Source organism: Trichechus manatus, unplaced genomic scaffold (genome assembly GCF_000243295.1).
Source record: "Trichechus manatus latirostris isolate Lorelei unplaced genomic scaffold, TriManLat1.0 scaffold00007, whole genome shotgun sequence".
NCBI lineage: Eukaryota > Metazoa > Chordata > Mammalia > Sirenia > Trichechidae > Trichechus > Trichechus manatus.
The window spans coordinates 21,119,744-21,129,312 of NW_004443943.1; the positions used below are offsets into that span (position 1 = coordinate 21,119,744).

Here is a 9,569-nt window from a genome sequence, read left to right on the forward strand (position 1 = left end):
AGAACCTCACATTTATCTCTTAAATTTGTTCTTCTTGGCTTTGGGATATTATTGCAGCCTGCAGGATTCATTGTGACTTTGTTTTTGTCTTCCAGTGTATCTATTAGCAGCTTTTGAAATTGTTTGTTATCTTCATTCCAAGTTGCCCTTGAGCCAGCCAGCCAAGTGGAGAGCCCTGTGGTCCTTAAAGAACCTCCCTTCAGGATAGGTGATTATCGCTGCAGCCTGGCGCTCTCTCTCTTGCAGCCCACATTCCTCCAGAGTCAGCTTCAACAGCTTAATTTACAGAACAGGAAACAGGCCTGGCCATTTATGTGACTTGCTGAAAGCCACTCAGCTCATAGTGGCAGAGCTGGGATTTGGATTCAGGTCTTCAGGAAAGACTGTTTCAAAGGCCATACAGAAGGCAGAATACACTGATAAGAATCACCTGGGGCACTTTTAAAACCACAGAGTCTTAGGCCCCAAACCTGACCTGCTAAATCAGAATTTCCATAAGAAGGCCTGGTAATCTGTTTATTTTTTAAAAATCCTTCTTATCATCCTGGAAGTTCCAGAAACACCACTTGTCTGTTATTTCCCCCACAGTGAGTTCCTTATCCAAAAGGGCTAAGGAGATTACTGTATGAGAGATTTGAAAACTCTTGGTAATCATCTCTTTCTTTTCTAAGTTCTCACAAGCCAACTAATTAATATGTTCTGAAATTTTATCAGATAGCAACTTGACACTCTCCACAGTAAAATATCCACAATTTACCTTTTCCTCATTTTGGGAAAATGGGATCATGTAATCCCATTTCCAGCTTTCTAAGACCCTTTCCAAACCCTCCTGATTTCCCGGGGAGTACCAGCAAGGATTTCACAATCATATCTGCAAGACCTTTCAGTTCTCTGGCAGGCTGTGGTTCTAGACCTGGCATTCGGACCTCACACGAGGCTAGGTGAGTGCCTAGAAGTCCAAGCATTCGGACCCAACCTCTCATTTAGAAGGCCTGGGTCATTCCCTTACAAAGGACTCATCCTCAGAGGATGGACTGACTCAGAGTGGGATTTTTGAAGCCTTCCATCTTATGCAGAGGCTCTTCCTGAGGCTCCCACCGCATCCCATCAGAATTCTCCAGGATTCTGACCAGGATCGCCTGAACCCCAACCCAAGAGACTCAAACAGTTCATACTATATGGCAGGCACTGTGCTACAGTGGGAACAGAGACTCGTAAGGCATGACTCCTGCCTGACACATCTGAGCCAGTCTTATCTGACCCCTGACCTATATCTGGATTGCTTCTATTCAAAGGTTGGGCCTTGTTTTACTGCCCCAGAATAAGTAAGATACTGGCAAACGTTTTGTAGTCATCCTCAGCGAAGAAGTGTGTCAGCGTTTGGCTGTTTGTTTGGCTGCCTCTCCCATGCTCGCCTGCCGAAAGGGACTTCCTGCACTCGAGAGAGCATTTGAGCGTCTAAGAGGCCTTGGCACTTGCCTTCTGACATTGCTAGTCTGTAGTTCTCTGAGTGGCATCATTCCTGTTACATAGTTCCCACACTTTTCTGCCAGAGAGTCAGTGTCTACCAGGCTGTTTGAATCATCCTTCCCAGCCCTTGGCTCAATCTTGAATGCTCACTGAGTCAAATAGGCTTGCTTTTGTGGCTCACTTGTGCCTCGACCAGATTTCCCAAAGTTTTGAAGAATGCTAATTTTATGAGACACTCTGAAAAAAGAGAAAAAAAACATTCCCTGGTTAAATAAGCGTGGGAAATGCTGCCCTGGAGGTCTTCTTTGAAGAACCATGATGTCCTTTAGTGTATTAAATGAAGGCCCTGTTAAACCATGTAGTAGCAATGGGTTTCAGTTTGTTTATGTTGCTGTTTCCATATTTTATTGTGTTTTATTGTTATTGTAATTGTTTTACAATGCAAGTGTTTATCCCCTGGAGAGCTAGTGTTTCAAAAAAATTCACTTTGAGAAATCCCAACCTAGGCAGTAGTTACCTGGAGTGGACTGCATTATAAAATATTTCATGTAGATACAGACACAGAAGAAATTGTATCTTTGTTTATGTATATATTTTTATTATACAGGTAATATAAACACATTTCAGAAAACTTAGGGAATAGAGAATTTTTTTTTAAACTGTACTTTAAAAGATGAAGGTTTACAGAATAATCTAGCTTCTCATTAAACAATTAGTGCACATATTGTTTTGCAACATTGGTTACCAATCCCACAGCATGTCAACACTCTCCCCTTCTCGACCTTGGGTTCCCTATGACCAGCTTTCCTGTCCCCTTTTACCTTCTAGTCCTTGCCCCTGGGCTAGTGTGCCCCTGAGAATTATTTTTAAACATACATAATTCCAAGGCCAAACACAACCTGCATTACAGGGGTTCTTAACCTCAGGTCCCCAGGTAAAATTCAGGGGTCCATGGAAAAATACTTCGTCTTTGTTTTAACTGACCTCTAGCTGAAATTTAGCATTTCCTCCCATTATAAACTAGGCAATAAACCACAGTAATGGTGTCAGTACCTGTGTCTTTGTCACCAACAGAAATCACAGATTTTGCGTATCACAAGACAGTTGTTGCTTGTATCTCCAAGAATTGTTTGTGCTCATGACTATGTCAAGAAAGTGACTAGACCTACCACAAATATTTTTACTCTTAGTAAAGAAACACATATATTCCTATGTCACTAATTTGCTCTTTTAATATTTGATAACTGTATTCAACGTTAATTGTTTTCTTTGTATTTTATCCATTGAAAACATCATTCTGAGAAGACATTCTGTCTCACGAAACTGCCAAAGGGGTCCATGACATTAAAAAAAAGAACCCCTGCTCTATTAACATTTTATTATCTAGTCTTTTTAAGCATGTTATTATATATATAAAAAGATACAGAACTGTATATCTATTTACATGTACATTTTTGTATTTACATGTATATAGGGTGTATGTTTACATATGTAAATACACACAATTCTGTACCCTCTGTTCAATAAATATACATATCACAAGCATTTTTTTTCATATCTCCTTCTCTCAAGCATCTATACCATAGTTTACTGACTCCATTCCTCTACTGTTGGGCTTTTAGGTTGTTTTTAATTAATGCAAGTAGCTTTTCCTATATTTTGGATTATTTCTTTGTGCTAGGTTCCCAGAGTAGATAAATCACATCTTCAGACCTCTGTTGACTTGGGTCTTATGATATCACCTCCTAGTAATTCCAAGTAGAACACAGAGGCACATGACCTCCCTGGCAGCACACATCCAGTTTCCCAAAGTTTCTAAGTCTGTTTAGTTCATCTGATTTATAGTTCAGATAAAGTCTGTTGAAAAAACTTTATTTAAACCAACAACAATTCTTTTGGTCTCTTTGTCTGTAGGGATTCTAACATTTTCTCAAGGTCAGAGGCCTTTAGATGTTATTTTAAGAAGCGGGGGGAATGGTTTCTTAGCAGAGACTTACTTTTCCAACATTAATGGGCTGATTCATTTCTTCAGTCATTTGGGATTGAGGCTGGTTCCCCAAAGCACCGAAGGTTTCTCATGCAAAGTTGCCCCTGGGATCCTGGGTGGCAGGGCACCACCCTCAGCTTCATTGTGATTGTTTCTAAAAGCTCTAGGATACCTCCTGTAGAAATGTTGACATTGGTCTGAGTGTTTACATTGCATTTCAAATGAATCTAGATTTTTTTTCCCTTCTCACAAACGAGTCAAAATAGGATAAATCGCTCTGACTATGGTAAGCGTTAGGTGGTAGTTTTGAAGGCTATAAATGAAAGTTCAGCAGTTTAACCTCTGCAGTCATTAATTATTGCTATCTTTCAGGCTCATCAGTTAGCATCCATGCAAGCTCAGGCTTATAATGGTGGGAATGCCAACCCCCCACCCGCTAGTAACGAGGAAGAGGAGGATGAAGAGGATGAATATGACTATGACTATGAATCACTCTCTGATGGTAAGAGAAACAGAGTGCCATGCTGTGGGAAGGGAAATGCTTGGATGGTTTTCTGTATTTTTTTTTCATAAATAAATCTGGAGATGCACAGACCAACAGTACAGATTGCTGTAATATTGTCCAGAAGTTTCTGAATCTAGTCACATAGCAAGGACCAAGCAAGGAAAGGGATTCTGTTAGCCACTGCAGCCACGACTCAAGGAAAGAAGGGGAGGGTGTGGGAAGTAACATGGGAGGCATTCCTAAGATGAGTTTCTAAAGCAAGAGGTGGAATTACAGCAGAGAGACCCTATTTTCACCCTTTCTGTTTCTGGTGTGGCCAATCCTCTTGACAGGAATCTAGACTGTGGCTGAATCTTTTCTCTGTCCTGTACCGCCTGCAGGGGGCAGTGTCACATTTCTGTACTCCCTCTTAACCCTTTGCCATCAAGTTGATTCCAACTCATAGCGACCTACTCCTCCCCTTTCACTACTTTCACTGTGGCTTTCTAGGAGGATGGAAAAGAAAGAAGCTTCATTTCCCTCCCCTCCCTGGTTCTCACATTACTAGGCCAACAAGATTTCCCTCTGGCTGGCCCACCAAAGAGACAAAACATGGGTGATGGCTAATGGCACAGTTCAAAGAAGTCACATGAATGATGTTGAGTACAGATTGCAATTGAAGGATTCTTCTTACATGAGAATTAGTTTTCAAGTGTGTTTCATTTGCGCTAAACTAGTGTCATCTGTGGAGCCCTGGTGGCGCAGTGGTTAAGCATTTGGCTAATAACCAAAAGGTTGGCAGTTTGAATCCACCAGCTGCTCCTTGGAAGCCCTATGGGGCAGCTCTACTCTGTCCTACAGGGTCGCTATTAGTTGGAATCAACTCAAAGCCACCATGTTTGAGGGTTTTTTTTGTTGTTGGTGGTGTCATTTGCTGGAGACTACACTAAAATATTTTCTCAGATACGGTTGCTGGTGATAGACTTCCATTTTGGCAACTTCTGAAAGACAGAAATGTAGTAATGAGAAAATGCCAAGGTTCCTATTTACATAACTATTATATATGTAGAATATATTGTTTCTATGTAAAAACATTGCTTTGCTAATATGCAGATATGCCCAGGCCAGCAACTAATCACCATTAAGACAGCCAAGCCACTCTACTCCAGATATCAGCTTCTCACATTCCAGGGCCGTCTCCTAGTCACATTTCAGTTCCGGGAGACTGCGTCATGGCCAGCAGTCATAGTCTTTGGGGAAGTTCCTGTCTTCCCCCAAAATACAATACCAGACTGTGTCCATTTAATATCTGTCCTTAGTAATAGTTGATTGTTGCACGCCGTCAACTAAAAGTCAGTTTACTTCACCTGAAATGCCATCAGATAATTTGAGACACATATTCTCTAATGGAGGAGCCCTGGTGGCACAGTGGTTAAGAGTTCAGCTGCTAACTGAAAGGTCGGCAGTTCAAACCCTCCAGCATCTCCAGAAGAGAAAGATGTGGCAGTCTGCTTCCGTAAAGATTACAGCCTTGGAAACCCGATAGGGCAGTTCTACACCATCGTGTAGGGTCACAATGAGTTGGAATCAACTGGACAGCAACAAATATTCTCTAATGGAGAGGTGGAAGGAGGGAGAAAGTTAAAAGGAGTCAAGATCATTTCTTTGCAGTATATTCCTGAAAAGTGGGAAAGTAAATATTTTTATAGTGAATTATTCTTTCCCATGGATTTCTACTACAGTTATGCTATCAACTAAAAGCCAGTTTACTTCACCTGAGACCCCATCAAATAATTTGAGAAGCGTATTCTCTAACAGAGGAGCCCTAGTTGCACAGTGGTTAAGCGCTTGGTTGCTAACCAAACTAATTTGATGTCACCCCATAGAGGAACAAAATTATTCGGAAAGAAAATGAAACCACACTTAAGAAACCAACCAGTCCAAATGTCATTAATTCCTGAAAGAAGTTAGTCCCAACCCACTGCTGTGAAGTAGATTGGGACTTAAAGCGACCCTGTAGGTTGGAGTAAAACTTCCCCATAGGGTTTCCAAGGCTGTGATCTTTATGGAAGCAGACTGCCACTTCTTTCTCCTGTGGGGAGTGGCTAGTGGATTCGAACTGCCCACCACATTCAGTTAGCAGTCAAGCGCTTAACCACTGTGCCACTGGGGCACCTTGAAGTTAGTCCACTGGAAAGTAAATTCACTTTCTGTTAGAAATCACTCTCTGCTTTCTCTGTATTTTTGAAAGCAGGAAAGCAGAAGGCTTTTTTATTATTATCAGTATAAGTGTTTTTGATTTGAAAATAAGATGAACAGATAGTAGAGGGCTCTATCTAGTTTATTTTCAGTTGGGAGAATAAAATTTACGTTAGCTGCTGAATGTCTAAGATTTGCATGTTGTTTTCAATCCGCATGTGTATGTATGCAGACGGTGATGTTAAGTGGAAGAGAACGCCCCACCAGGCTCTACTCTGATGGGCCGTGAGACCCTGGGCGGTGTCCTTCGCCACTCTAGGCCTCAGGAAAAGGCTCTGCTCAGTGTTTGCTGATGTCCTCCCTGCTTCTAGCACTAACATCTGTGATCCCTGATGACTAAGTCCACGACCACCACATGATTATTTCCCATTTCATTGAAAGTGTTCTCTGACCGGGATTCCCAAACAAGCCTTGTAGTTATTATTCCGAGACGAAACTTGCTTACGCTTGTCCTATTGAGGCTTCCTTATGCCTACTCATGGTTTGTGGCGCCTCACTCATCTCTCTGCTTTCTTCTACCATTTTCACTTCCTCCAGCTGGGATGAGAAGAAAATATAAACCTGCCTGCTGTGGGCAGGACCACTTCCAGCTTCTTAGGGGAACCTCAAAGATTTCTAAACTTTTTGGAAGGGTGGGTCCTTTTGAAAATCAGTTGGAAGCAGTGACCAGTCTCCTCCAAGAAACGTCCTCTCAAAATTCTGCATACAGTTGCAGGAGTTTCCCAAGCCTCCTGTGGCCCCTGCAGTTGTCCCAGGCTAAGAATCCATCTCTGAAGTCAGGGCGCTCCAGTTGTCTATGTCACAGCGCTAGTCCTCAATTTTCATACCTATAAAGTAAGGGAATTAGTCTAAAGCCTCTTTTGGCCATTAAAATGAGATGATTCCTAGCCACAAAGTTACATCAAGAAGACCCCAAGGAAGTTGCAAATGAGGCTGATATATTTCAGGAACTGCTACTCTGACTTTTGGATAATAAATTCTTAATAAGCATTAAACTGAGTTTAATTACGTAAACTCAGATTAGTTCTTTTCCCTACAGCCTTGCTGTTTACCTTGAACACCTTGAGTATGCAGTGGAGCACAAATTTTAATTTCTAACTTAATAGAGACGTATTCTATCACAATGTCTGTATGGTTCTAACAAATCCATCAGTTTCTAGACATTTGAAATAAAGACTTATTGGGTGTATTGTGATAGTCATTTGCTGAAAATATGTAATATGAATGTGTCAGCTTTTGGCATGATTCACATTAACAATGTTTGCACTTCTTTTATTACTAGCTCTTGTGTCTCTTTATAGTCAACATATTAAATCTGTAGATGATTTCTTGTTTCATTTACCTTGTAATCTAAGCTGTTGCCATTTAAGCTTTGCTTCATGCCTTAATTTATCTGTCTTTTTTACTTCATTTTCCTTACTTTTATCTCCTTTCTGATTCTGTTTTTCTGTAGCAGATGTCCTTACTGCTTCTCCTGCTCCTAACAGTCAGGAAGGTAAAGCCAGTTGAACTGGGCCTTTTAACTGCATGAATGTCAGTGTTCCATGGCCAGTTTCTTAGGCCGGATTCGCATGAAGTTGTGGCACTTATATGAATAAAAATGTAATGACATGATTTCTCTCATTTACTTCTCGGCAGTCTGCATGGCCCTGATTTGGTATAAGGATATTCTGGTGTAAGCTTTTGTGGTCTGATGAGATAGTAGATCTTGGGTGAGAAATTAGTTTTCTTGTCTTTCCATTTCAAACACACATAATCATAATCTATCAATAACATTTTTAGTCACTTTGACTAGAAATGTCCAATAAAGAATAAAATATAAGGTTATCTGTCACATTTTAGATATATTTTCATTCCTGTCCTTAAGATTATCACTTAATAAATTAATAAACAAATTATGAAAACTTTACTTTCCAATTGATTATAATTGTGGACACTTTGCATTGCAAATAACAATAAGGCATTTTCCCTGTAGTTTTGACATTTCTGGAGGTAAAAGAAGCCAATAGCTTCATTTACAGTGAAAATGATTAGGTCATATATGTATCATCTAGAAGTGCTTTGACCACTAAATCCTTCCCAAACTAGTGTGCTGTCAACTTCTTGACACAGGATATCTTCCATGAGGTTTGCACTGTTTCAGTCACCTGTATGAAAATGAGCATTGTCATTTAGATATATGCATAGTACCAAAACACTACTACTGATAAAATTAGTCAATTCAATCAAAATAAAAGTTCAAGCCATCATCATTTTGGTAACATATAGCCAGAGCCTCAGTCTTGCAGAGAAACACAAATATGTGGGCGTGCTGGCTATGATGTAGACTTTTAGCTATTAATCGAAGCATTCTGTTCTTGTTTGCTGAGCCTGCCAACTCGTTTTCAGACAACATTCTGGAAGACAGACCTGAAAATAAATCATGTAATGACAAGCTTCAGTTTGAGTATAACGAAGAAATCCCTAAGAGGATAAAGAAAGCAGATAACTCTGCTTGCAACAAAGGAAAGGTGGGTGAATGGCATCTGTTACATTACTCTTGGACCATGGTACTCCTTGTAAGTTTCACGTGGGCTTCTACTCCTTCCCTCGCCCTTCTCTTCACCTGTCCCCTCACTTTCCTTTAGATGCCCAAGCCCACAAGGCAGTGATATGGGGCACCCACCTGCCATTTGTAGAAGGTTAGTCATTGATTCATGTAGCCAATACCTACTGATGGTGTAATGTGTGGCAGGCACATAGGTGGCACTGCAGGTAGTTGAGTGATGAGACAAGCATGTGACAATGCTTGTAGATAAGGACAAAGAGTGGTGATTACACAGTGTTATCAGAGTATCAAGGACAGGTTCTCAGGGAAGGTGATGTTTGAGAAGGAAGATTTGACCAAGCAGACGAAAACAGGGCATTCAGACCTAGAGAACAGCCTTGGCAAAGACAAGGAGACAAGAGATGGTCTGGTATGTTCAAGGAATAACAAGAAGTTTTAAGGGAGTTTGAGATGACCAAGGTAGACGGGGACCAGATGGTGGAGTATTAACAGTGGAATGACAGTGAAGACAGATAAATGAGATCATCTATCATCTACCATCAAGGGCCTGCCTCACTGTAGATAGACTCTGAGCAAGTCTATAGACATAGTTGCAGTAACAGTGTTGGAGAACAGAATAACAAAATATGTTGACAATTTGGGCCACAGAAGGTACATAGTCATCTTTTCTTTCAACAAATATATATTGACTTTTCCATATTTAAGACACGGTACTATGCCCTGAAGGAAGATGCAAGGGTGAATTAGACTCACCTCTTGCCCTCAGAAAGCTTTTACTCTAGTAAAGGCCTTAGGCTATGTATATGGATAAGCATAAAGCA

General features: G+C 40.7%; 1 protein-coding gene across 1 annotated transcript in view; it reads left to right on the top strand.

Annotated features, from left to right (window-relative positions):
• The window catches only part of PLCE1 (phospholipase C epsilon 1), a 282,148-nt gene that overhangs the window by 238,465 nt on the left and 34,114 nt on the right, over nucleotides 1-9,569 (top strand). Inside the window, exons 19-20 of the mRNA XM_012557636.2 lie at nucleotides 3,830-3,959; nucleotides 8,589-8,714. Of these exons, the coding sequence (XP_012413090.1) occupies nucleotides 3,830-3,959; nucleotides 8,589-8,714 (256 nt within the window). The remainder of the gene's footprint in view (nucleotides 1-3,829; nucleotides 3,960-8,588; nucleotides 8,715-9,569) is intronic.